The sequence below is a fragment of the Anthonomus grandis genome, chromosome 6 (genome assembly GCF_022605725.1).
Source record: "Anthonomus grandis grandis chromosome 6, icAntGran1.3, whole genome shotgun sequence".
Classification (NCBI taxonomy): domain Eukaryota; kingdom Metazoa; phylum Arthropoda; class Insecta; order Coleoptera; family Curculionidae; genus Anthonomus; species Anthonomus grandis.
In genome coordinates this window covers 34,650,345-34,678,282 of record NC_065551.1, presented here as the reverse complement: position 1 = coordinate 34,678,282, position 27,938 = coordinate 34,650,345, and the positions used below count along the sequence as shown (strand labels likewise).

The following is a 27,938-nucleotide window of genomic DNA, read 5'->3' as shown; positions in this document are numbered from 1 at the left end:
CTGTTTGATATGAACATTAAACGAATTTCTAGCTAAACCGAACAATCCCGCTTTGCCGGCGAACCCGTTCTCGGATCCAGCAGTGCCTCAACCACCGCCGGCGGTCAACCGGCAAATTTTCAATCCGCAACCGCCGAAACCGTCGATCAACGAGATCAAGCAACAGTCGTTTGCGCAATTCGGGGCGGCCGCTCCGCCCCCGCAGCCTACTTTGGCCGGCTTTGGGGCGGCACCGGTTTTCGGGACTAGTAGTACGACCGGTGAGTGTGACTTTTTTTCAGTTATAATTCGTGACAATAAGGTCCTTTTTGGTAAAGTAACTCATCAGCTTTCGTTCGAAAGTTGAAATTAATAGAACCCTTACGGGAGAGTTTTCAAAATATTAAGATTTTCGTGAATCTTCTTTCATAATTTAATTGAATTGAATTAAATTTTGATAATGAACTACCGTTTTCTTGGTTTTTCACTTTTCCAGGTCAATTTTCGGCAGCGTATCCGACGAATGGCGCGTTCAATGCCCCCCCGTCGGATCCTTGGACCCCTGTGCCCAGTAATACGACGTTAAACGGTAACGGTAACGTCGCCGCCCCTTGGATGAAGGCCAACGAGCCGCCCAATCCGTTTTTATCTTAACGTACAAAGGTTTGTTTCGACTATCATTTTTACAACATTGAAAAGGTTTTTATTATTTTATTGGAAGTTCAACTAGAGTTATCAGAAACTGTATAGGGTGATTAGCATAATTTTTCTTCGAACATTCAAAGACTAGAATTAGTAAACAACTACGACTTTGTTTGAGTTCAGCATGTGCTCGGGAGCGTGCTAATTCTAGCCTCTCAATATCCAATAAAAACGTTCAGGAATCCTTAAAATTATTTTTTTGGCAAAATATAAAGATGCTCTCTATGATGTCTAATGAAATTTATTAAAGAATTTACTGTATAAGTTAAACATACTTTCCTAGGTCACCCTAGTCAAAAACTTCCTAAATAAAGTCACATTTATTCCCCGTTTTTTTTGTAAATTAAAAGATGCATGTTTGAAATGTAGGAAAATTATTTAATTACTGACATCTTGTATATGAATTTGCCAAAAACAGACACCCTTGTGTACAGGGTGCCAATTTGAAAACTTCCAATGCGAATATCTCTGAAATTAAAAAAGTTATAAACTACCATATTTGAGTCATGGAGTGAGCACTTGTGATACTTCAAATTAAAAATCCTTTTAAGCAGTAGGTATTAATATGCATAATTTTGTTTTTAATTTAATATAGGATCCAAAAAATTTAAAAAAATCATTTTTAAAATGCTATTTTATTAAATGAGATTCTCAAAACATGATAATAAAAAAAATAGGTACAAGAAAAACGAAGAAAGAAAGAGGAGATAAAGATATGGAACGCGAACGTTTCATATTTAAAACTGTTGAAGTCAAGCTTCTAGCGCCAAGCAGAGATCTATTGAAATTTATAGATATCAAAATTAGAATTTATACTGAAGTGATTATTGTTTATTTTATTACCCTTAGTACTAGATTAGCTAAGAAATTTCCTTTTAAAGTTCTGTCAGCGAAATTTCTTCTGCATTTGTAGAAAATAAACCGTAACACCCTGAGAAAATCGAGGGGTGTTAGATCTGGTAAACTGGGCGGCTGTTCTATTGGACCTCTTCTTTCAAATTTGGAAAAACGCTGAAATAGGTGTCCAACGAAATTGTTCATGGAATATGTGTGCAAATTTTCAAAATGAAATCTGGTCAGTTTTTTGAGTTATGAATTTTGTGTCGAATAAATAGAAAAAAAATCAATATTTTCAGAAAAAAAATTATTTTTATAAATTCTTGTCCGAATTTGGAAAAACGCTGAAATAGGTGTCCAACAAAATTGTCCATGGAATATGTGTGCAAATTTTCAAAATGAAATCTGGTCAGTTTTTTGAGTTATGAATTTTGTGTCGAATAAATAGAAAAAAAATCAATATTTTCAGAAAAAAAATTATTTTTATAAATTCTTGTCCGAATTTGGAAAAACGCTGAAATAGGTGTCCAACAAAATTGTCCATGGAATATGTGTGCAAATTTTCAAAATGAAATCTGGTCAGTTTTTTGAGTTATGAATTTTGTGTCGAATAAATAGAAAAAAAATCAATATTTTCAGAAAAAAAATTATTTTTATAAATTCTTGTCCGAATTTGGAAAAACGCTGAAATAGGTGTCCAATGAAATTGTCAATAGAATATGTGTACGAATTTTCAAGATGATATCTGGTCAATTTTTTGAGTTATGAATTTTGTGTCGAATAAATAGAAAAAAAATCAATATTTTCAGAAAAAAAATTATTTTTATAAATTCTTGTCCGAATTTGGAAAAACGCTGAAATAGGTGTCCAACAAAATTGTCCATGGAATATGTGTGCAAATTTTCAAAATGAAATCTGGTCAGTTTTTTGAGTTATGAATTTTGTGTCGAATAAATAGAAAAAAAATCAATATTTTCAAAAAAAAATTATTTTCATTAATTCTTGTCCGAATTTGGAAAAACGCTGAAATAGGTGTCCAATGAAATTGTCCATAGAATATGTGTACAAATTTTCCAGATGATATCTGGTCAATTTTTTGAGTTATCAACTTTGTGTCGAATAAATAGAAAAAAAAAATCAATATTTTCAAAAAAAAATTATTTTCATAAATTCTTGTCCGAATTTGGAAAAACGCTGAAATAGGTGTCCAACGAAATTGTCCATAGAATATGTGTACAAATTTTCCAGATGATATCTGGTCAATTTTTTGAGTTATCAACTTTGTGTCGAATAAATAGAAAAAAAAAATCAATATTTTCAAAAAAAAATTATTTTCATAAATTCTTGTCCGAATTTGGAAAAACGCTGAAATAGGTGTCCAACGAAATTGTCCATGGAATATGTGTACAAATTTTCCAGATGATATCTGGTCAATTTTTTAAGTTATGAACTTTGTGTCGAAAAAATAGAAAAAAAATCAATATTTTCAGAAAAAAATTATTTTCATAAATTCTTGTCCGAATTTGGAAAAATGCTGAAATAGGTGACCAACGAAATTGTCCATGGAATATGTGTACAAATTTTCAAAATGAAATCTGGTCAATTTTTTGAGTTATGAACTTTACAATGAATAAAACAATGAATACCACTGAAAAACACGTTTTATTACAAAGGCGATAGGAGAGCTATTTAAATTTACGTGTTGAATTGCATAGAACCCAAGGGGTTACTCACCCCATCACTTAAATATAGTAGTTCTTCACCCTACCTATAAAACATTTGAACCAAATTAACTTTTTCACTTTCAAAGATATTTGCATTGAAAGTTTTCAAATTGCCCTCCTGTATGCTCGCTACACATTTTCTTCCCAAATTTCATATCAGCATAAAATGCACCCAAAACTGATTCAAAATCATTTCAGATCGAGCAATAAAACAACTACCAGACAAGAAGAAAGACGAGAAAAAAACACACACACGAAAATGTTTTCAGATGGTGCAAAACTATAATATATAAGTAGATGAATATAGTGGCTAGCTTTCCGTTGAACTTATTTTTATACATACGCGCCCCCTTCCCTATTATTACCCTTTTTTTAAGGGTATTTTTACCTCGTTTAAAAATAAAAAGGGGGAGGGTCAAAGGGTTTGGACCATTCAAGACAGTCTAGACATTATGTAAACGAAACCCAAATTTTGCTCATTAAAGTTTCCAACCACCAACATAAAAGAAAACGAGGGGCTTTCGATCGAACATTATGTAATATCCGTCGCAATACTATAGACTGATAGTGATTCATTTTATTTTTTTAATTATTAAGGCGAAAATGTTCATTTGCACGCGGTTATTGCCTATTTTCGTTTGCCACCGTGCACTTCTGGACTTCACCCGGAGGGCTTCTTTAAGGGGCAGCCTGTAATATGATTTTCATTAATATTACAAAAATTAAATAATTTAAGATTTATATAGTTTGTTACTTTATAATTATTAATATGATGTTTTGTTGTTTAATGTAAAAAAAAATATTATTTTAATATATTCTTTGTAATTATTACTTTTACTATTGTATATATATTATATAAAAAAAAAAATGATTGTGGCAATTTTGAAAATTTAAAAATTATCTATATACGAGTATGTTTTATTATTGCTTTTACTATTAACATGTATATAGTATTATTTTAAACCCAGGAATTTTGTATGATAAGAAGTGGTTTTAACAATGGTATAATGGAACTTATTGTATCATTTATAGCTATTTTTCACTTACATTCGTAATAAGAAATAAATTGGCATAAAAATGTGTAAACGCACTTTTATTTCGTATTTAAAAAAAAAAACATAAACAAACTCTTAATTAATTCGTCAATTGTGCTTCGAACATTAAGGCCCTAGATAAGTTCCTTGCAGTCGCTAACCTTATAATGGCCAATTGGTCGCTCAGTTCCGGAATGGATTCTTTTTCTTCCAAACAGTGCAGGATTTGGTACGTGTCGTTTGAAGAGAATACAAGTTCCTCGCTTTCTAGTAAAGGAATAGCCTCGCTAAGGAGAACCGACCAGAAACTGTGAAAGAAAAGTTCATGTTTTATGATTTTGAGGAGTTTATCGGAGTAACTTACTATTTGGGGACGATTTTCGATGCCAAAAGGGAAACTAGTAGATAACCGCACTCTTTATACTCTCCTGCTTGGTAAAGCTTGCGAAATTCATGGTATTTGCCTGACAAGAAAAAAACAGTGAATAAGTAAATAGTTAAGACGTTTATTATTTTAATTATTTTCATACTAGAATCACGTTTTTACCTTTAAATCCATTCCCAGGAAAGGGTTACTGAGTAACGTCCAAAAATGGACTTATTAATTTAATTAATGGGCATTTCAAGATGTTGTTTGACAAAATTGGCTCTAACTTAGAGAGTTTTTAAGGTACAAAAATCGTACGTATATCAAATTACAGTGAAAGCCCTCCTTGCGGACATCTGTTTTAACCGGACAAAGTTCCTGGAACCGAATTTCGGCATATCATTTTCAATGTTAAATGCATTCCGATAAGCGGACGCTCTTATAAACGGACGCGGACACTAGATTTTTCTGTATGTGATCAAAAAATCTCCCATAAGCGGACGCGAAACCCGGACGATTTTTAGTTCCGCTTATTGCATAAACATATCGTTGTTAATCTTCAAAACTGACGTATCTCATAAAAATGCGAATTTGTGATTTTTACAGCAACTTGCTTCTAAATAGGTAAATTTTCATCTCACAAACAGACGTAAGTCAGTTTGTGAGATATTTATTTTTTTAAACATATCCAACCACTTCAGGCGTAACTCAGTTTAACGAGTTCTGACAGGAATAATAATCCAAGTGCGTAATCATTGCAGACTGGATAAAATGCGGTGTTAGATAGTCAGTTCGTTGCAGCGTGCAGTTGTTGCTTGTTGTATGTAGTTGATTTCAAGTTTACGATTGTACTGTTTTTATGATGGATGTGCTTGTGTTGTGGAAAGACGGGACAAAAAATGTCGTCTTCTAAAGAACTGTTGTTTAGTGGACAATTAAAAATAGGCACTAAGGTTAAAATGTATTATTCCAATAAGTGGTATAGTGGAAATATAATAGATACTAACGCCGACTTTCCTGTAAAAATTAAAAAATGTTCAGGTAAGACAGTGTGTAATATTTTGGTATTGTGGAACTTCACTTTAAATTTTATTTACAGTAATGCCTGACATATATAGAATTATTTTTTTCAGAAACACTACAAGGCAAGTCAGTAGACACCGAGTGTGCAATGTCTAATTCATCTGATGAAGATATTCCTTTAAGTGCAATAATTAAAAAACGTTCAGGTAAGAATATGAATGATATTTTGGGAATTATTTAAACTTTAGTTTTGGAATTACATTTTAAACTAATGACTAATATAAAATTACCTTCTTTAGAAAAACTACAGTTTAAGTTACTAGAAGAATTACAGTCGGATAAAAGTAAAGAAAAACCTGTCGAAAATCGAGTACCAGTGATAAAATAATAGATACAGAGTGTGTAATGTCACATTCATTTTATGACGATACTTCTTTGGGTGTAATTCAAAAAAGTTCAGGTAAGATTACAAACAAAATTTTTAGAATTTCGAACTCATCATATTGGCTTCTGATTTCTGATATAGAAATATTTTTTTCCGAAGAAGACTTGGTCCTGGGACAGGTTAATAGAAACTCTGTTGTAGAAACTATAAACGAATTATCTTCAAGAGACGAAGAACAATTGAACGCTGATGATTACAAGGATTTTGAGGAAGATTGCTATGATTCTGACGCTGATCCTCCATACAAAGCTACGTGTGAAGTAAGAAGATGTAAAGTTGAAGTATTTAGTTCATGCGAGCGTTGCTTAATTTTGCTATGCTCGGACCATTTATCGACAATCCAGATTGCGGTAGACACGATAGAAGTTATAGAGAAAAGAAAGCTAAAAGAATATCTAGTTCGAATACAAACCTACAACCAGAACATCACACTGTAGAAGGGACAGAAAAAGAAGAGGTACAAAATAAAAAAAATCGTGTTAATAAACAAAAACTGGCCAAACATCTACGAAATTCAGGTAAAGAATACTTAACAGTCAAAGGGTTAAAAGTGATTTCAGCTAGGGTTATTAAGCCGAGATGCGGAGGTGAAAGTTGCGAAAAATTAGGTCGGCGTTGCTCTACAATCGATGAATCTCAGCGTTTGCAAATTTTTGCTGCGTACTATGAGCTCGCAGATGTTAATCGTCAACGTGAATTTATAGTGCGTCATACGGAAAAAATCGATACCAAACAAAAACGGAACAATCACGCAGACAAAACAGTGTAAGATATTTTTTTCTATGAAAAACAGCCCTGTTCGTGTCTGCAAAAAATTTTTCTTGAACACCTTGAGTATCTCAGAAAGAGTGGTAAGAACTGCTTTAGAAAAATTAGATTCACTGGGCGTGGTGAATTTAGATAAAAGAGGTGGCCGAAAATCTGAACAAATTATTGCTAGAGACTACGCAGTAAGACTTAACATTGAGGAACACATAGCAAGATTAACCCCCTTGAATTTACTGATTTTTTTGGACTTTAAAGGCCTTTCAAGAGATTTAAGACTTTTATCGGTAAAAACAGCAACTACTGGAGAGCAGATAAAATGGACGGAGATTATGGTAATTAAGGTGAGCAAAAATTCTCCTCATGAGATATTTTTCAAAACAAGCCATCTTGAAGAAAAATACAAATCATTGTCACTTAAACGCCTTAAAGTCAACCTTAACAACGTACATCCTGGAAAGCTGAATTCAGAACCTATTAAAGTATCCAGAGAGAAGTTCTCCGATTTTCAAACATTCTGTATTGGTCAGACTCCCATAATAAGACTGGAAGAGCACAAGAACACAAGAACTTCTATCGTTCACTTCCACATTAAATAGGCCGCAACTGTGTTATTTGTTTGTTTTTCGTTCTTGACAGTAGACAGTGGTTTTAAGAATGACCTTTTTGTTTTTTGTTACCAACAGTATTATTCTTAGGATGAAGTTTATCTATTTAAAAAAAAAATCTTTGTTCAGTTTGTTTCTTACTACTTTTTTATGAAGAACTTTTCATACAAGTATGCGCGTTTCTTTGTTTGATTTTGAATTGCAATAAAAAACTTTTTAATACAAAAAAATGTTTTTTAATTTCGTTTTATTTGCCTGAAGCGACGTATTATCTAAAGAAAAAATGGGCGTAAATGATTTTAATTTAGATATTTTGGTCTCACAAATAGTCGTATCTGAAATTTTTCAAAAAATTTAAGAAACCGAAAGTTTTTAATGTCAACGCTCTCAGACAGTTTAAAGTAAACATATTTTTCCTTTATATAAATTAAAAATATGTTCATTTAACTAAATGATTAGTCCCCAATTTTACAGCCTAATAATCAATAAAACTTAAATCTGCTCTCCTGAACAATTAGGAAAAATGAGATACGTCAGTTTGGAAGATCAACGACGATATCTACATACATAAAATTCGGTAATTCCCCGATTTATATTAGGTGATTCCCCATTTACGCATTTCGTTGGCTACCCAGTATGTAATCTTGTGGTTTATCTTCAGTTCAGGCAAATTCCTAGTTGATGGAGATATTTTATTATTGTAACTGTAAAATGGCACCAAAAAAAAGGATGCTCTCGTTAAAGGAAAAGATGGAAGTTGTTAACGTATTGGACAGAGAAACTGTTTCAGTTCGTCATTTGGCAAAGAGGTTTAGTATTGGGAAAACGCAAGCAGCTGAAATTGCCAAAAATAAGGAAGATATCAGGAGTAAATGGCAATCAGGAACTAATATAAATCAAAAGAAGGATTTTTTAAAAAAGGAAGCTTTTGCTATAGACAAAACATGTTTTGAGTGGTTTGTGAAAGCTAGAAGTCAGAACATTCCAATCTCAGGGCCGTTAGTGAAAACGAAGGCTAAAGAAATCGCCATTACTTTGGGCTATAATTATTTCAGTGCGTCCGACTGGTGGCTGCAAAAGTGGTGCAAGAGACATAGTGTGAGTTTCAAATGCATATCTGGCGAAGCTGCTGCAGTTGATCAAATTGATGTGTCACAATTTTTGGAGAAACTTCTGTCCATGTTGCTTGGCTACAAACCAGAAGACGTGTACAACGCAGATGAAAGTGGACTTTTTTTTCGCGCATTGCCCGACAAAACTCTGTCCCTTAAAGGAGAAACATGTGTGGTTAAAAAGTTGTCTAAAGATAGACTAACCATTTTATTCTGTGCAAATATGGCCGGTGAAAAATGCGATTTGATTGTGATCGGGAAAGCGGCTCGTCCCCGTGCTTTAAAAAACGTTGTTATTAAGGATCTACCAGCGACTTGGAAATCCAATTTTATTTTTAGACAATGCATGCTCTCATCCTCTTGATCTGAATATGAAAAATGTGAAAATTATATTTTTACCGCCAAACACAACTTCAGTTTGTCAGCCCTTGGATCAAGGTATTATACAGAACTTTAAATTTTATTATCGGCATTTGATTTTAAAACATATTTTAACAAAAATTGACGATGTCCAAAGCTTATCTGAGCTTACAAAGTATATTAATGTGTTAGAAGCTTTGTATTTTATAAAAACAGCATGGGATAAAGTAAATTCATCTACAACTAAGAACTGTTTTGGCAAAGCTGGATTCAGAAAAAGTGGATGTAGCTCAGAATTTGCTGAGCAAAATTATTGCGATGCTGAAGACGATCTGCCCTTAGCGACACTTGCTCAGTTACTGCGACATGTCAAACATTTAGGAGTAGCAGACCCCCAGAAAGTAGATGATTTCCTGGCCTCAGACAATAACATAACAACAGAAGAAAATGCCATTGACAACTTTTCGAATTTGGATGTAGAAAGCCCAGGCCAACTTGAATATGGTAGTCCAAACGACTCAGAAGAAAAGTGGAACTGGTGGACTCACTAAGAGGTTCAAAAACTATAAATTCATATGGGGAAGCTCTAAATCATATTTCTATATTGAAAAAATTTGCTAAAGATGATTTTACTGCATTTCAACATTTAAAAAATTTAGAAAGTTATTACGAAAATTGTCTCCTTCAGCAAAAGATGGTCAAATTTCGTCAGACAAACTTGTCTACCTGCTTTGAAGTGTAATGGTAATGAAGGTTACGAGGTGCAGAAAAAACAAACTTTTTCATCAAAAAAACGTATTTTAAATAGGTTTCTCGCAAATTTTTTTGCAAAATAATGGGATTTTTTAATGTCTGTTAACTTAAACTTCACTTGTTCCAAGTTTTAATCCTATCGATTAAATAGAACAGGTTCTAACATGGGGTTGAAAATATTACACGTAAAACCCTATGACCCGAGATAAAAAAAATGTACTGTATAGTATAAATACATACTTTAAAAATGTGGCGAGTTTCTGTTTCATTTTCCTCATGATTATTGTATTACCTCATTTCCTCATGATTATATACCCCGTTATTTATACTCTATACTCACATATTCTCTTTTAAACGGACACCTTCCATAAGCGGACAAAAGTTACGGAACCGTAAGTGTCCGCTTGTGGGAGCTTTCACTGTATTTGGAAAGAAATGACCTTTATGTGCCTAAAATTATTTTAAGAATATTCCCATTAATTCCTGAAATAATTGCAAGCAAAGTGAAATTTGTTAATAAAAAAATAGGTGAAAAAAAGCCCCAACCAAAACTGCCCTAACTACGCAAATATTTACCCTAAGATCACGTTTTTCCCCACAAATCCATCCTCAGGAACTCCTATTTATGAATGTAGAAAAATCATGAAAATAACTTAAGTGGTTCCCATGTTATGTCCAAAAATATTTGCTAATGTATAAAAATCTTGATAATGCAATATGAGTTCCAAAATTAACAAATCTGATGGCTTTTGGACCTTGGTTGACAACATTGGCTCTAACTCAAAGAATTTGTGAGGTACGAAAATCGTTCTTATATGAAATTATTTGGAAAAAGATGGCCTTTACTTGCTTCAAACTCTTTTAAGAATACTCCCATTAATTCCTGAAATATTTGCAAGAAAAGTGAAATTTGTAAAAAAAAATTAGGTAAAAAAATGCTCCAACCAAAACTGCTCTAATTACCCAAATCTTTAACCTAGAACCATGTTTTTACCCTCAAATCCATCCTCAGGAACTCCTATTTATGAATATAAAAAATCATGAAAATAACTTAAGTGGTTCCCAAGTTATATCCAAAAATGTTCGCTAATGTATAAAAATCTTCATAATGCAATATGAGTTCTAAAATTAACAAATCTGATGGCCTTTGGACCTTGGTTGACAAAATTGACTCTAACTTAGAGAGTTTTAGAGGTACAGAAATCGTTCGCGTATCAAATTAATTGGAAAGAGATGGCCTTTATTTGCTTGAAACTTCAATATCCTTATTCCAATTATTTCCTAAAATATTTACAAGAAAAGTGAAATTTGTTCAAAAAAATTTAGGAAAAAAATGCTTCAACCAAAACTGCCCTGACTACCCAAGTCTTTAACCTAGAGCCACATAGTGCCCTCAAATCCATCGTCAGGAATCACTCTATATGAATGTAAAAAAATCATTACAATAACTTAAGTGGATTCTTCAATTTTATTCCACGAATTCCACGAATCTTTCAAGTATTTTCATGTCTATTTCAAATATATTCCATGACTTTCCAAGCACTTTAAGGTCTCTTCCTGGGCCATTTAAGTAGATCAGGGTAGATAAACTTATTTGTACAGGTTTCCTAGATCTGGACTTCGCCTCTTTTCACTATAGTACAATTATGTCTAGGATAGAATTATTTGTAAATCTAACTTAAAGTCTTTATTATTATCATTATTTACTGTCTTCATATGTCTATTCCAGGAATTTCATATGTATTCCAATCCTTTTCAATTGCATTCCAGGAATTATAGGTAATTTTAAGTCTAATCATGTCTCTATTAAAGTCCTCTCATGCCTATTCCAGGCATTTGATATGTAATTAAATCCTTTCCAATTTTAAGGTGAAATGAAAATCCTGCAATCTCTCTCGACTTATTTATTAAACATTCAGTTTTTTAAAATGCTCGACATGTTTCGTACACAGTGGTGTCCATCATCAGGGGATAAAGGGGTTTAAAATTGGTATCAGATATACGTCCCAGGGTTTGATTCCACGTCAAACAAACCCTGTATTTATTATTATTGTTTTTAACTTTATTTGTGTACATTCTTTTGTTGACAAGGACCAAACAGTCCAATTTTATTTCACGAGTTTCAGGTATTCTAAAAAATGTCCGCTAACGTATAAGATCTTGACGACGTAATATGATTTTAAAATTTAGCCCCTTTGGGGCCTTGGTTGATGAAATGTGCTCTAACTAAGAGAATTCTTGAGATACAAAAATCGTTTATAAATCAAGTTATTTAAAAAGAAGTGACCTTTAATTACTTAAAACGCTTTTAAGAATATTCCAATTATTTCCTAAAATATTTGCAAGAAAAGTAAAAAAAGCAGGTAAAAAAATGGCCCAACTAGAACCACCCTAACTACCAAAATCTTTAACCTAGAATCACGTTTTTAACCTCAAACCCATCTTCAGAAACAACCCTATATGAATGTAAAAAAATCATTGAAATAACTTAAGTGGTTCTCAAGTTATAGGCATAAAAGTTTGCTAATGATAAAAATCTTGATGACGCAATATCTGCCTTTAACTCTGGAGGTTTTTTATGAACAAAAAACGTTCATATATAAAATTATTGAGCAAGAATTGTCCACTCTTTGTTCAAACGTATTTTAAGAATATTTCCATTACTTCATATTCCCCAGAACCGTGAACATTTGTAAAAAAAAGTTTTTACTGTGCAAATTCTTAACTTCGAATCACAGTTTCCCCCTTATATCCATCGTAAGAAATCCTTAATAAAATTACTTGCCACATTTAAAGTAATCCCTTTTTCCTATAAATACTTTAAGAGCATTTTCCTGTTAGATTGTAGAACATTTTACTAGGGAAAGATATCAACTAAGACAACTTCTGACCTAGGAAACCTTGGTTGCAGATCTGCATTTATAACTAACTACCTTTATTGAACCACTTACCCAAGAAAATAAGCCGATCACTAGCCAACATGCACGATCCCAAATTATCCAATAAATCAGTGTTATTCAGGTCCCCACTATTAATATATTCCTGCAAATATTTATCGGCCAAATAGGAAGTAAATGGGCCGTCGTGGGATTTTAGGGCCCAAGTTAAAGCGTTGCCCAGTCGGCCCCTTCTTAGCGACCTCAGGCCCTGGATTTTGCATATGCTCTGAGCTAAAAATCGAACAAAAACTCTGAAGGCTGAAAAAATGACACCCCCATTACAAATATTTCTTACCGACGTGGTTCAAATTTCTATTTTTAGCCTCCCGGACCAGTTTATGCACCTTAGCTTCAGAATCAAAAGGAATTCTAGGCAAAAGTAGTTCGATGGCAGGCAAACCGTCATTGGGACAGTTATCCAGGTAACTGAGACCGACTTGCCAAAGACTTTTGTGCCCCATAAGGGTGGTTCCATAGTCCAATAAGAAAGATTCCCTTAAATTTTCAGCCGAACTGCCCCAAAAGACTTTTAATGTTAAAGCATGATAATCAAATAAACTACTTACAATCCTTCCACATCTTTTTCTAATAAAGACAGTTTGCCTGCATGATACAACAGATCTGTGAGGTGAGTAACGAACCATCCATTTTCGGTCATTTCTTGGATCTCTTTGACAACCTAAAAGCCATATAGAAACCACTAAGAATCAACAACTTTTTTCTTGCAATTTGATGTTTGTAAAGCCATAAATCAATAAAATGGTACCTCAAAAATATCAAACTCCATGGCAGCCAAAAGAACCCTATCCAAATGCTTCAAATGATGTTTCATTCGCATTTTAGCAATGCTCTGCTTAGCATATTGACCCAGTTCGAACGTTTTTACCATTGGCTCAGTGTAAAAGAGGTAACCGGCCAGAAATTCATACCAGGCTTCACATTTGGGAATCATTTCGGTCCAGGCTTCTTCCTCACCCACCATAAGCTAAAAAACAAATTAAGAATTAAACTGCTTAAAAAACTCATCAACATGTATTCTTGTGGCACACACAGATACCTCTGTATCTAGGTGTCATTTATGTCTATTGTATTTATATACTGTGCATTATTACCTAATAAATTGAAATTAATAAAATGAAAGCACAAACCCTTGTCAGCAAGTCCAAGTTACGATTACTAATAAACTGCTTGGCATCGATCTTCATTTGTACATCCATGGTCCAGTGGCGCCACTGAAGATTAAATTCACTCAAAGAAACATTGTTTATCACCTAAAACAACCCTAACTAAACAAAATTCCATTAACAACACTCCACACTTACATTGAATGTGGGCATGCTCTTGAGCAATTGCAACACCATTTGGAATACACTACTATTGGCTGCCGAATGTTGTTTCAATAAAGCCCTCACAATTTTTATCCTTCCTTGCAGTAAATTCCCAAATATGGTCGGCCAATAGGTTTCGTCCAACTCGATGCCTTCTGTATCCCCCGAGATTAATGTGGCGGCATTTCTTTCATGTTTGGGAAAATGAAATCTGACCCAATCAAGTAAACGGGGTAAAACCACATTTCCAGGCATCATATCTATGAAAAGAATCTCACAGATGTGCCAAATACACTCGATTGAATAAAATATTGTTATGTAGCTGTGCAGTTCTTCTCTCTCTTTTGCTGTTATATGGGTTTTTGTAACTTCATCTTGTAAATTCTCCAAACAAGCCCTGATAATAGACCTATATTGTCTGCTGACCTTTACAATTTCCGGCTTTAAATCCGTGGGTTTGGTAGATATAAATGCTTGAAAGCCTAAAAAGGTTCCATTCGACTCATTTACCAGTTTCCGAAGAATGGCATGAAACAGAATCACATCTCTTCTAATATTGAAGATAGAGGAAGGTTTGTCAGAAGCAAACGGGCTGGGGGCATCTTTTTGCCTGAATGTGCGAAGCTGATAAGGGAATACGGTTATTTCATTCATGGGACGCCAGGAGACACCTAGACCCGCTCTCCTGCATATGTCATTCGGAACCAACTACAGGTAATTATCAAAAAATGGGGTTTAAGGGTAGATGCTTAATGAAAACTACTTACGAAAGTTTTTTCTTCATTTGCCATAGTAATTAAGAGTAATCGAACATTAAAATAACGGGTCCATGGAGGGAAAATGCAAACGGTTTATATTAAATTAGGTTATGTTATTGTTTATGTCAGGTGACAGATTCAAGCAGTGTTGTCGAGCTTCTAAAATACAATCTACTAATTTTGTTTAAATTTTTATTTGATATTTATTTTTTTGAATTATAACAATATTATCAATAAATTATTTATAATGTACTTATTCTGTTGTGTCGTTATTCGAGAGTTTTGGTAGTTTGTATAAGAATAAGGTAGGATTGGCAACACTGGCACATACGCGGCATTGTCATTTTTGACAGTGACATTTATAGAGTTGGGCTATTCGAATCTTAATTAATATATTCGAATCGTACTAACTTAGTGATTCGTATTAAAATTAAATCGTAGATATATACAATACGCCAATGTACAATATGCCCTCACATGCGGCATATTGATGTATTTATGTAACAAGATGTCAATAGTGCGAGTCATACCACCATCTCTAGTGTGACAGCATAGAGAAATGAATATTAAATATACTTTTAATTACTCTATGTGTGACAGTGACAGTTCTGTCAACAGTCAGCGTGACCTCGCTATGACCTCGCCTTTTTTTTAGCATTATTTATATTTTTGTTTGAAAAAAAAAATCTACTTTTGTATTCAAATTTGCCCCCTTGTCGCCTTACCAGAAAGAAATTGAATAATTCTATGGGCATTCGCGGCATTTTAAGACGTAGAAACCCACCGCAGTGAACGAAACAAGGTTATGTGCTAGAATGTATATTGTTGACGTTCTTTAATTTTCCTATAACGGGTCATTCATTGTTTTTCTTCTTGTTAAAAGTTAAATTGTAATTGTAGCGCGATGTTTTCGAAGAAAAAGAAGAAACCCCAGATCTCGCCGCCGATTAATTTCGAGCACAGGGTGCACACGGGTTTCGATAAACGCGAGGGTAAATACGTGGGTCTGCCGCTACAATGGGCCTCCATAGTCGGCAACAATCAGATTTTAAAATCGACTAACAGGCCCTTGCCTTTGGTAGACCCGTCCGAGATCACTCCCACCGAAATATTGGACCTCAAAACCATTGTCAGGGGAGATCATAAATCGGAAAATCGACTGAGCACTCACCAAAATCAAAAACAACCGCCCGTGAACGGAATTATGCTTCCGAAGACTTCTAATGTGGCCAGATCGAATTCGTTACGGTCTTCTAGTCCACCCAGGTTACGTAGGGTGGATAGGTCAAATGCCAATGTACCGCCGGCAGTACCAGAAGAACAAATTTTACAGTATCCTTCAATGAGGCGAGAGCCCGGTGTAAGTATTTAAATTTAATAAGGATTTTATTTAGAAATAGGTTTTTTTTTAATTATTATTATACAGGCCTAACCCCACTACAAAAAAGAACAATAATTCATTTAAAACCTAACCACAATATTAAACTATTAAATTCTAACAGAATTAACACCATTTAATTGTCATTAGCACTGATTTGGCCCTGATAACTTAACTATAACCCATAAAAGATTCAAATAATTTCCCTAATTTGATGCCTAAACTCTTTTCGTTAGAAATTTCTAAAGCTTGATTTTCAGATAAATTAATAATTCATTTACTGTATGTATTCATTTATTTATTCACAAAGTGGCAAATTTGTTTCATGTAAAATTAAAAATAAAACAATAAGCAATAGATTCCCCGGGGAACCTTCCTAACAATATCAGATTAATATTCCTGGTCGCTTCTTTGTCAAACAGATCTATTATTGAGGTAAATGCAACCCATCCCAGTGTAAAACCTCTTCTCTACATAATTTTCCAGTTTTTTTAATGAAATAGAATTACTCATGAATTATCGAAGAAGACTGGGGAATGTCATCAATATCACCAACACCACTAGAGTGCTTGTGGTAAATTAACCTCAAAAATTCAAACTAAGTCACTGGTTGAAGAAACATTGAGTTACCACAAGCTTCTGCATAAGAATGAGGAACAGAAATTGAGTGATTAGTCATTGCTTGTCCTGTATTTTCAGTAAATTAGTGGTTAAATTGTATTTGCATTATTTTTTTACATAATTGAGCAAATAAAGTGCTCTCTCAAGTGCCTGGAAGAATAATATAAAATATTTAATTTGGAATGTTAAAGAAACCCTATTAACTGGATATATAAAAGAACTCAATTCATTATTTATTATATGCGAAGAAGCCCTCATTTTGTTGGAGGCATTATTTAAAATTGAGAGTAGGCATTATGGCTATTAGTAATGTGTTGTTTAATTCTTACTCTATATAGTTTGCCTTTAGTTTTATGATTTTTTGCAACACATAAATGGAAAAAGCAGTTTTTGGCCTTGCTTTACAATCTCATTACTAACCCAGTCTGAGTTGCTATACAACCCAAAATCACGAGAACAATTAGCAATTTATAGTGGAAAAGAAGTTCAAGATATTTTATAATTTAGTCCAAAAATAATGTAAATTAAACATCAACTTCTTCATCAAACAAATCATTCCTGTGGGTTCATGCCCTAAGAACTTTGACCTCCCTTTTAAAATTTCAAATGTACGTGTTTATTCTGCATATACTGGTCAGACAAATTTTTATTTAAATCTATATGATAAACCTTTCTCATCAAACTCTCCCAATATATGCCTCTGATAGCGCTGACAATATATTTAAATGCAGGCTGGTTTTTACCAAGAAAACCCAAGTAAAGCGCAAGTGGCAAGAGAAGGCTCCCCGGCAAGCAACCATGAAACCCAAAACGCTTACGTAAACCAACAAATGCTCAATGGCAACATGGCAGAGCAACATAAACCGGTCGTTTACCCCCCGAGGCCCCAAGAACATCCCCAAATATCCCCGGTGGGTTCTGTGGCGTCCACTTCGCACTCCATTCCACACTCCACATTCGGCAGTCAGTCTTCGGTGATCCAGCATCCTGGTCCGGGCAGTGTGGGGAGCCACTCCAGGCCGGACATGAATCAGAATGTGAAAAATGGGAATTTAGTTAACCAGACGCATCCGGGACATCCTTCTACCGCTAGCAGTGGTCACAGTTCCTCTTCCAGGCACCACGAACAAAGATTGACACATGAACAAGTAAGTTATATTTATTTAAGCAGGTTCATTTTCCAAGACAGATTTGTTGCAATTTAAAAAAGGTAAAATCAAAATATGCATTGTTGTTAACAAAGCTCGAGAAATACAGTTATAACTTAAATGAAATACAAAAATATCAAGCTGAAAATAGTCAGTCATAAAAAAAAACAGGTAGAACCATCACCAGAGTGAAGGGTCAAGTTGTTTATGGTGTTTCACAAACTGTTGCTTGAATTTTGACTTTGCTATTTGTCTTGAAATGTAGTCTTTCTTCAATAATTTATATTTTACTTGTTTATAGTTTATAATTTTTGTATTATTATCATATTCAGTTTAGAGCAGCCCTACAGATGGTCGTGTCCTCGAAAGACCCACGGGAAAACTTGGAAAGATTCGTGAAAATCGGCGAGGGTTCCACCGGTACGGTTTGCATAGCCCAAGACAGGAACAACGGCAAACAGGTGGCGGTGAAAAAAATGGATTTAAGAAAACAGCAACGCAGAGAGTTACTTTTTAACGAAGTGGTCATCATGAGAGACTATCACCATCCGAACATAGTGGAAATGTTCGACAGTTATTTGGTGAACGACGAACTGTGGGTGGTGATGGAGTTCTTAGAAGGGGGCGCCCTCACGGACATAGTGACCCACTCCAGAATGGACGAGGAACAAATAGCGACGGTGTGCAAGCAGTGTTTGAAAGCGCTGGCCTACCTACACTCCCAGGGGGTGATCCATAGGGACATAAAGTCCGATTCGATTTTACTGGCGTTGGACGGCAGAGTGAAACTGTCGGATTTCGGTTTTTGCGCTCAGGTGTCCCAGGAGTTGCCGAAGAGAAAGTCTTTGGTGGGCACGCCCTATTGGATGTCCCCCGAGGTGATTTCCCGGTTACCGTACGGACCCGAGGTCGATATTTGGTCGTTGGGGATTATGGTGATTGAGATGGTGGACGGCGAGCCGCCCTTCTTTAACGAGCCGCCCTTGCAAGCGATGCGGAGGATTAGGGAGATGCCGCCTCCCAAGTTGAAGAACGGCCATAAGGTATTTATTAGTATTACCTAGTTTTATTCTATTTTATGTGGTCAGAGGTTTCGCATCACTAAGAAATTCTAGAGTTTTTCTCAAATCTCATCTTAAATAGAAAAAATGCGAAATAATAATAATAAATTGTCTTTTATTAAACATGCATATACATTACATAGATAGATACTATTGGGATCATTAGGGAGCGCATTCGATTTACGTAAATTAGGTTTTTATATTGAGTTGGATTTAAAAATAATCTGTTAATATTATTATTTGTTAATTTTTGTCTAGGTCAAAAAAAGTACGAAAAATATATACAATATCATAATTTAAAAATTGACAAATCGTGTATATCAAGAAGTGAAAAAAAAATCATGAATAGTTTTAAATAATTTTTTGGGAGAGAGAATTAGAATTTTATTAATTTTAATTATTATTATTTATTTATTATTTTAATTAGAATTTTAATTAAAAATTCCTTTTATACAGTAACAGAATATTTAAATTGCGGCGTCTCATCCTTACCAGGGATGGGTATTGACGCTGGTGTCGAAAATCACGTCGAAAACGTCGAATATTATCGGCTCATCTTTTTCGAATATTTCGCGGACCGCGTCGTCCGGTTGCCGGTGCTTATATTTGCCGGCCTCTCGTAATGCCCTTGAAATCGTTTAAGATACGTTCTCTATTAGAACATAAGCAACAGAGCTCAAATTCAGGGGAACCCCCTCAACTTAAACCGGCTTACGGCAGACGCGCGGTAATTTCCAGTCGGTTTATTTGACTAATTTGGCTTCTAAGGCCCTTCGCACATTAGGCAACTGAAAAGAAACTAATTGCAAATTTAAATCGTCAATCAGTTGCTTATTAGTTGCGGCCCGTGTATTTCTATGAGCACTCGCACACGGCGCAACTAGTTGTCCGGAGTCGCTCGCGATTAGTTTCTAATGTGTTTTATGAGAAAACATTAAAAATGTCGAAAATGGCAGAACAACAATTGAATATTAGATTAGTTAAAGAAGTGGAAAAATACCCCTGTCTATATGACTATACATTAAATGAATATTCGCGCAAAGATATAACCGAAAAGTCTTGGAATGCTATTGGAAAGGAACTAACTTTATCAGGTATGTATTGATTTATACAGATTTATTTAAATTATTACAAAATAAGCTATACAGTGTAATTCCATTGCCATGGAAGAGCAGCTGCTGGAGTTATGAAATAGTTAGATAAATAATTCCTTAAGTTGTATGCGGAAGATTGAGCACTTATTTGAAGATTTTGGGGTTCTATATCGGGACTTATGACCGGGCTATTATTTTCTTCAAATTGCTGTGGATTATATGGTATGCCTTCCCGTTTTCGTACATAATTGTGTAGAATACACACAGATTTTATTATTTTAATGATTTTCTCGGGCGAATGACATTTTATTGCAGTATCTAAAACTTGAAATTTCTCGGCCATCATTCCGAATGAACATTCACCGACTTAATCGGTAATTGAAAATCCTTTTTACATTATCCAATGTACGTTGTGGATGTGGTCTCATTAAGTAGCGTAGTAAGGGAAATGCTTCGTCGCCAGCAAAGTAGTGAGGGAATTGATTCTTGCTCGCGTCACTTGGCAATTTTGAAGATAGTGGAAAATTTAGGACTTCATTTTCAATCCAATGCTTAATAGCTGAAGCACGGAAAAGTCCGCCATCGCTATTTCTGCCTGCATAACCCGTTTCAATTAATGTAAATAGACCATCAGCGTCACAGCATGCCATCAGTACGATATAATGGTACGATTTATAATTAAAATTAGTGGATCCGGAATTTGGAAGTTTTTCAATACGAATATGTTTTCCATCAATAGCGCCTAGGCAGTTAGGTAAATTCCACCATAAACCGAAGCGTTCTGCAATTTTTTTCCATTGTTCCATATCTGGAATGAGCAGATATTCTTCGTTTAATACATCCCATATAATAGCCGTAGTTTCGGTCACAATTTGTGGAACGGTATTGTCCCATCTAGCAAAATATAAAGCCACACTGACGAATGTTCCTCCAGTCGCAAGACACACTCTACTACTCTATACTTTTCTGCGGAAATCTGCCTTGGACTAATAGTTTTCATTTAAATAAAAGATAAGGCAAAAAACACAAATCAGAAACATCATTTCTAAATATATTTTTTATTTCAGGGACCGAATGCAAGGAGAAGTGAAAAAACTTGAGAACAGTATTTGAGAGACATATGAAACCAGCTGCAAGTGGCTCTTCAGCTAAATTAAAAAAGGCTTATTATCTAACAGTTGCGATGCAGTTTGCTTTACCATATATAAAAGCTTTAAATTCCGCGACTTCAGGGAATTTGCCAAAACAATCGGAAGAAGAAGTTCATGATGATGATGAAGAAGAAGAGTCGGATGATTCCCAGGCAACACTTCCACGGACAAATTCTGTGTCCCTGCCAGCACCATCCCCACAATCATTGCAATTACCATCTCCTCACTCATTTGCTTTGCCATCTGAGCCTTCACAATCATCAATTCATAAAAAAAAATCATCTTCAAAGCGCAGAGATAATAAACAATCAAAAGATAATGTAGATGAAAGCTTTGATGAATATTTAAAAGCAAAAAAAAAAAACTTGATGCCAATATGGATCCGCTGCAGGAGGCCAATAAAATGTTTTTACTGAGCCTACTGCCCGATTTGAACGAGATGTCTTCCCACCAAACAAGAATGTTTAAGCGAAAAGTAATGGATTTAATTGATGATATAGTGCATAGTACGCCAAAGATTTTGAGCCCAAATTCAAATATATCGACAGGGTCTAAAGTCTCGGCAGAGTTGCCACCTCAACAATTCAAACAGAACAAGGAAATATCTTGACCCCTCTTCATATTGCAACACATAATCCACAGAGAGCCTCATCTTATTATGAATTTGTGGGAAATATGTTCAATACTAATGATGTTTAATTTAGTAAATAACATTTATTTATAATTCTTCAGTTTTTATATTAAAGAAAATAAATTTGTTTTTCTTACCTGAGGGTCTGCTCCAACACATTCTCGCATTGGAGTATTTTTCTTGTGGTTAGCAGGGACAAGCAATTGTACTAAATGTACATATGATTCCTTTGACATTCTATAAAAGGCCAGAAACTTGGCGTCAGTTTCTTGTAGTTCTTTTGCAGCAACAAAAGCTCTGCATTTTATATTTTTCTCAATGTAGGGATGAATCCAATATCTCCTTTTCTTTTGTCGGTTTCTCCTTTTTCTATAATAGTAATAAAGGATAATATCCTCATCACTCGAATCACTAGACATTTTTTTAACGCGCACTGTACTAAAATAGTAGTTTAAGCACAAAATTCCCCCGATAATTCAGAAGCGAAGTGATTTTATCAGTTGCATCGTGTGCGATTCTTAGTTGGTAACTAGTTTGTGATTTAAATTTCCAATTAGTTTCTTAATGTGCGGAGGGCCTAATAGTTTTATCAAACAGCTTCTCTTTAGAAAAAGCTGATTTGTTTAGTTTTATCTGTTATATTAGCTTAGTGTCGTGTGTACGTGAAGAGATAGATGACAAATTAGCGTACCGGAATTCTTGATATAAAAAGATATTCATAATGGCTGGGCGACCTCAACATACATTTTTAAAAGAATATGGTTTTGATTCGATTAAAATTCAGGGAAATTGATGTGCAGCCTTATGCAGCTACTGTAAGAAAACCATAAAAAATACAGGGAAGAAAAGACTGCTGAGCCATAGAAATGTTTGTAAAGAGAATATGCAACCGACGGGTAAGTAAAAATAAAAAGTACTATTATTTTTCTTGCTATTACTAAAACGTTGCTTCATCGGAGCTGCTGCTGTTGCATAAAAAATATGGGTAGAAAGTATGGTTAAAATTTAAAATTAATCTAAATTTTGGTTTTTGAAAAATCGAATTATTTTTTTTTTAATCTATAATATAAATGTGAATGTCGGTGGGTATGTTCGCTTATAACTTACGAACCACAAAACAGAATTGCGTCAAAATTTGCACAGTTATTTGTTTTTCCCCTGGACGGCTATAGGACTTATAGGCATGATTTTATAAAAAAAAAATATGTAAAAATAAAAAAACCCACAGCCATTCACATTTAATGACGCGAGCGGAGCCGCGGGGGTTAAAGCTAGTGTAATAAAATAAAGAAAAAAAGTTAAAAGCCTATAAATGGAGAGAGGATTTTTTTTGCAGAAAATAAAAAATAAACAATTAAAATATGTTTTTTATTTGCAATACTTTTTTTTTGCTCGGCTCTATATGTTTTTATTATAAATTTTAATAATATGTTGCTATGAATAGTCTTCCTGCTTTTAGTGACCCAGAAACACTTGCAAAAGACGGTTGTGGATGTATCCGACTCTGACGATAACTCGAGCGTTGAAGATGAGCAGCCCTTATAAAAAATTTTAAAAAGAAGTGAAAATAGCGACTTAATAAGTGATAAAATTTCTAATAACAGCGATATAGCATCTGGAAATGTGGATATTGGTTCCTCGGCTGATCTTGAATCTTACTATGTTGAAGATCAAGAAATGATGATAGAAACGGATAATACTGGAATACTAGAATCTTTCAATCTTGATGCGCCTGGCCCTAGTGGGCTAAGTGGTAGTAGTGGTAGCGGTAGCTGTTTTTTTGAAAGAAGAAAAAAAAGAAGACCTGGATAAAGCCTTGGCTACATTTATATTTGGGTGCAACATACCCTTTTCGGTCACAGAGTCGTCACATTTTAAAAATTTCATACATGCCCTTCGCCCTTCATACAAGCTATCGATTAGAAAAACATTAACCAACTTGTTACTACCAAAATGCTACGAAAATTGTAAGAATTCTTTAAAAAATTTTGACGCGGAATCCGTTATGTTGATTGACGGTTGGAAAAATTCTTCTAATAATACAAAGAATGTAGTTTGCCTTATTCACAATAGGAGGTGATATAGCTTTTCTAGAATCTTATGATCTTACAGGCGAAAAGGAAACTGGGGATAAACTACAGGCAATTGTCGAGCAGTGCGTCACTTTAGCGAAAGAAATATATAATACTAATATTTATGCCATCTGCTCAGATAATGCTAGTAACATGAGAAAGATGGGTTCCCAAATCAATCTTTGGTACTTAAATTGCAATAGCCATACTGCAATTCTTTTGGCAAAAGAATTGGTATCAGATGCTATTGCAGGAAGAGTGCAATCTGTATTGAGAGAATTTTCATCGCCTGATTTAGAAAAAAGTGTTGTAAAACATAATGGAAAAACAATAATATTAGCTGGGGAAACACGCTGGTGTTCATTTAGAGACTCTTTTGTTAATTTTTTAGTTAACTTAAAGGCTATGAGAAATGTGATTGCAGAAGATAATACAAAAATCAAAACCTAATATAACTAAACTCGTTTTTGATGAAAATTTAAAGAAGCAAGTAGAGGATAGCGTTAAGCTATTTGATCCTGTATGCAAGCTCCTAAATAAATTACAAAGCACACAGGCTTCAATTGCGGATGCAGCTGAGGAATGGTTAAGATTGCGTTTACCAGATGGTTTTGAACAATATGATAATTTTGTCAAAAAACGACAAAAACAAGCATTAAATGTTTATTCTTTATCTGCCAATTTTTTACATCCACAGTATAGGGGTAAAATGTTATCTGAAGAACAAATTCGAGATGTGGAAAACTTTCTCATAGACAATTTAGGTGCTACTGCATTAAATGATTTCCATTTTTATAAAAATAATAAAAATTTCTTCGAAAAACTTTTTTCCAAAGAAGTCGCAAATGTGCAGACTTTCTGGGGATTGGCAGAAAGACATTACCCAGAACTGGCTAAGTTAGCCATGAAGTTGAATACAATACCAGCCTCTTCAGCACAGCTCGAGAGACTTTTCTCAAACTGGTCTTTCATTCATTCAAGGCTGAGAAATACTCAGACTCAGAAAATTCAAAAAAACTGACTTATATTTATTACCATCTAAAAATAAGGGATGAAAATAAAAGTTAAGAATATTAATTTTATATTTTAAATGCCGTTTTTACAATCATTTGTGAATGTATTTTAAATTTGAAGTCCTGTTAAATTGACTTTTTTTTGGTTGTATTTTTTTTAAACAATATATTAATATTAATACACATTGAGGTAGAGTTATTTACTGTACTATAACTAACTTATTCTGTGGTTTTAGTCAGGCCTGGTTGTATAGTATAGTATTTAGTTCCAAATTCCAATTAAAATATCCAAATATATTTTCGACAGTCGAATATATCAAAAATTTATGGTGTCAAAAAATAATTTTCGACGCGTGGAAAATAGCGTCGAATATAACAAATTTTCGACGTACCCAACCCTGATCCTTACTCCCATAATTAGTATTTGTTTGTTTCTTAAAAGCTGTAGTTGTCTTATATTCTTAGTCTTTCATTAATTGTGAATTTTTTATTGTTTTTTCTTAAGGCCTTTTAAAAGTTGTATGTTTAGGTCTTATGTTTTATTTTTTTACATTATCCGATACTTATTTGTGTGAGTCTATGGAAATAAATATTTGAGTATTGAAAGTTCTTTTTCCTTAGGTATCTCCGCGTCTACAAAGTTTCCTGGACCGGATGTTGGTGCGAGATCCTGCGCAAAGGGCGTCCGCGCAGGAGTTATTGGCGCATCCGTTCTTAAGACAGGCAGGACCGCCGGCCCTCTTGGTACCATTGATGAGAGGTTCCAAGCATACGAATTATTAATTGTAAATAGTTGAGAGTGTATATTGTTGTTGATAGCTTTAATAAGGTAAGTGTTAAACTGAAAATGTGAACGATTGACGCAATGTTGTGCCTTAGTGAGGAGGGTCTTCTACTTTAAGCATTCAATTTTTGTATATTAATAGTAGTTTTTTGTCCGGTTTCATGATCTGTATACTTTTAAGGTTTCCTTTATATTTTTTTGATATTGTTTGTTGAAATTAATTAATTATAGGGATTCATAGTATTAAATATGGTAGAGTATCGATTCTACTGTATTAAACGTTTTAGTGCCTCTATTGTAACATTAAGCCGTCCAAAATTGTTGACATCACTAGATTTTAAGGGATTGTTATCAAATTTTCCAATTATATTGCATTTACAACCTTTGGTGATACATATTAGGGTATTCTTAATCTTTATAAGGCACCTTTTACTTATTATTTAATTTGTAGTTATAGTGTATCATATTTACTTTTTTTCAAAGACTTGACAAGGGAATATTACTGATGTGTATTATATTATTAAAAATGTTTAAATATGCAACTTTTTTTTTTTTTAATAAATATTAGTAAAAGTACGGTCCTGATTTTAATGTCATTTGTCAACAGTTGTAATGATACTTGACGTTTAAAGCATTGATTTTACTGTCAACGACTATTGATAGTAGAATCGGGAACGCATCCAGGTGTACTTTTTAAGACAATTTTACATTATTAAAAAAAGTGCTTTTAAATAGTTTGAAGAAAATACGGTCCTGACTTTATTATCATTTGACAACGTTAAACTGACAGTTGACGTTTAAACCAATAATTGATCTATCAAGGTCTTGCCTCGTATCACTAAGAAATTCATAGTGTTTGAATTTAAATGCAAAAATTGTGGAAATTAATGCATACAAAGCGCTTTTAGTACACATTCTTAAATTGGAAATATTCTAATAAAATTTTGTACTAAAAATTGATTAAGGAACATAATTCGTTTGATATAAACCAAACATTTTAAATTAATATGCGGAAATGCGCTCCTGATTTTAATGTCACTTGTCAAGGGTTCGTCAATGACAATTGACGTTTAAGCCACTGATTATCTGCCAACGTCAGCTTGTCAATCGCTGTTGACACTAGAATCAGAACCGTACTGAGGTGGTATTTTTTTCTTGTGAAGCATTATATGAAATATACAGGGTGATTTTTAAGTTGATCCTTTTTTTTTAACTGTGTATTGAACTCGGTAAAATATAATTTTTTTTCAAATACCCTTTTACTCAAAAACAAGGGACATACAGAATTAAAAAAATGAATATGGGTGTGTTTTTCATCGTATGTTTATGTTTAGTTTTTGCTCGAATTTTTGTATTATCGATCACGCATTGTACCGACCAGTTAGTCTTAGACACTTTTGGTTTATTGCTGTTAATTTTAAATTTGCAAATTCGAAAAATGGCACATCGTTATGAAAACAATGAACTTGTTGATGAACGTAGATATGTTGCTTATTTATGGAGAGTGCTGCTGCTGCTTCGGTATTATACGCACACCGCTTTCCTTTGCGGAATCATCCTACACCCAGAAGTTTCATAAATCTTTTTCAACGGGCTAGGGATACTGGCGATTTACGGGAACATCGTGGAGGGCATGCAGGAAGAGGAAGGAGACCTGAAAATGTTCATAGGAAAAAACAAATTTTAAATCTCATCGAAGAAGATCCAACAACAAGTACTCGAGTTGTTGCAGGGCAGGTCGGATTAAGTCAAACAAAAGTATGGACAACATTGCGCGAGAATCAATTTAATCCCTTTCACGTTCAACGTGTGCAAGCGCTACTGCCTGAAGACTTCCCCCGCAGAGTTCAGTTTTGTGAATGGTTCCTACAACAACATGAAAATGATCAACATTTTTCGAACAAAATTTTAGCCATGGACGAGGAAACATTCACCCGAAACGGAATTAACAATTTTCGAAATACGCATGTTTGGTCTGTTGATAATCCCCATGCAATTCGCAGAACCAATTTCCAACACCGCTTTTCTGCTAATGTGTGAGCAGGAATTGTGAATGGGATACTTGTTGGACCATTTATCTTACCAGACTGTTTAACGGGCGATGTTTATTTGGACTTTTTGCAAAATAATCTGCCTGTTCTGTTAGAAGACGTGCCACTGAATATCAGGCAAGCTATGTGGCTCCTGCAGGATGGAGCACCTGCCCATTTTAGACGAGAAGTGAGTGAATTTTTTTGATATAAGTTACCCA

At 34.2% G+C, this 27,938-nt stretch overlaps 3 protein-coding genes across 7 annotated transcripts in view; 2 read left to right on the top strand and 1 right to left on the bottom strand.

Annotated features, from left to right (window-relative positions):
- Positions 1-4,073, top strand: part of LOC126736984 (epsin-2) — a 29,059-nt gene extending 24,986 nt beyond the window's left edge. For all 4 annotated transcript variants that reach the window (XM_050441640.1, XM_050441638.1, XM_050441639.1 and 1 more), the window contains 3 exons: positions 33-260; positions 476-642; positions 3,441-4,073. In XM_050441640.1, coding sequence (XP_050297597.1) covers positions 33-260; positions 476-633 — 386 coding nt within the window. In that variant the 3' untranslated portion in view covers positions 634-642; positions 3,441-4,073. The remainder of the gene's footprint in view (positions 1-32; positions 261-475; positions 643-3,440) is intronic.
- Positions 4,074-4,318: 245 nt separating this feature from the next.
- Positions 4,319-14,910, bottom strand: LOC126736983 (nuclear pore complex protein Nup85). The gene is made up of 9 exons (XM_050441636.1): positions 14,744-14,910; positions 13,971-14,684; positions 13,797-13,919; positions 13,415-13,633; positions 13,215-13,327; positions 12,944-13,161; positions 12,661-12,879; positions 4,641-4,740; positions 4,319-4,584 (listed from the first exon to the last, which is right to left on the bottom strand). The coding sequence occupies exons 1-9, from the start codon at positions 14,765-14,767 to the stop codon at positions 4,377-4,379; spliced, it is 1,938 nt and encodes a 645-aa protein (XP_050297593.1). The 5' UTR covers positions 14,768-14,910; the 3' UTR covers positions 4,319-4,376.
- Positions 14,911-15,333: 423 nt separating this feature from the next.
- LOC126736986 (serine/threonine-protein kinase PAK mbt) lies at positions 15,334-26,229 on the top strand. 2 transcript variants are annotated; one of them, XM_050441642.1, is made up of 5 exons: positions 15,334-15,536; positions 15,635-16,094; positions 17,465-17,881; positions 18,214-18,924; positions 25,525-26,229. In XM_050441642.1, exons 2-5 carry the CDS (start codon positions 15,639-15,641, stop codon positions 25,684-25,686), a joined length of 1,746 nt encoding a protein of 581 aa, XP_050297599.1. In that variant the 5' UTR covers positions 15,334-15,536; positions 15,635-15,638; the 3' UTR covers positions 25,687-26,229. The 2 variants fall into 2 exon arrangements, with proteins under 2 accessions (XP_050297599.1, XP_050297598.1); XM_050441641.1 differs by having other exon boundaries at positions 15,334-16,094.
- The last annotated feature ends 1,709 nt before the right edge of the window (positions 26,230-27,938 follow it).

What these genes read in the sequence shown, in the direction of transcription:
- LOC126736983 (XM_050441636.1), bottom strand. Translation starts at nt 14,767, where the DNA reads ATGGCAAATGAAGAAAAAACTTTC. An exon ending in TGATCGGCTTATTTTCTTGG is followed by an intron (nt 4,741 to 12,660) that starts GTAAGTGGTTCA and finishes TTTTCTTGTCAG; the next exon opens with GCAAATACCATGAATTTCGC. An exon ending in TCGAAAATCGTCCCCAAATA is followed by an intron (nt 4,585 to 4,640) that starts GTAAGTTACTCC and finishes TTTCTTTCACAG; the next exon opens with TTTCTGGTCGGTTCTCCTTA.
- LOC126736986 (XM_050441642.1), top strand. Translation starts at nt 15,639, where the DNA reads ATGTTTTCGAAGAAAAAGAAGAAACCCCAGATCTCGCCGCCGATTAAT. An exon ending in CAATGAGGCGAGAGCCCGGT is followed by an intron (nt 16,095 to 17,464) that starts GTAAGTATTTAA and finishes ATTTAAATGCAG; the next exon opens with GCTGGTTTTTACCAAGAAAA. An exon ending in AAAGATTGACACATGAACAA is followed by an intron (nt 17,882 to 18,213) that starts GTAAGTTATATT and finishes TATCATATTCAG; the next exon opens with TTTAGAGCAGCCCTACAGAT.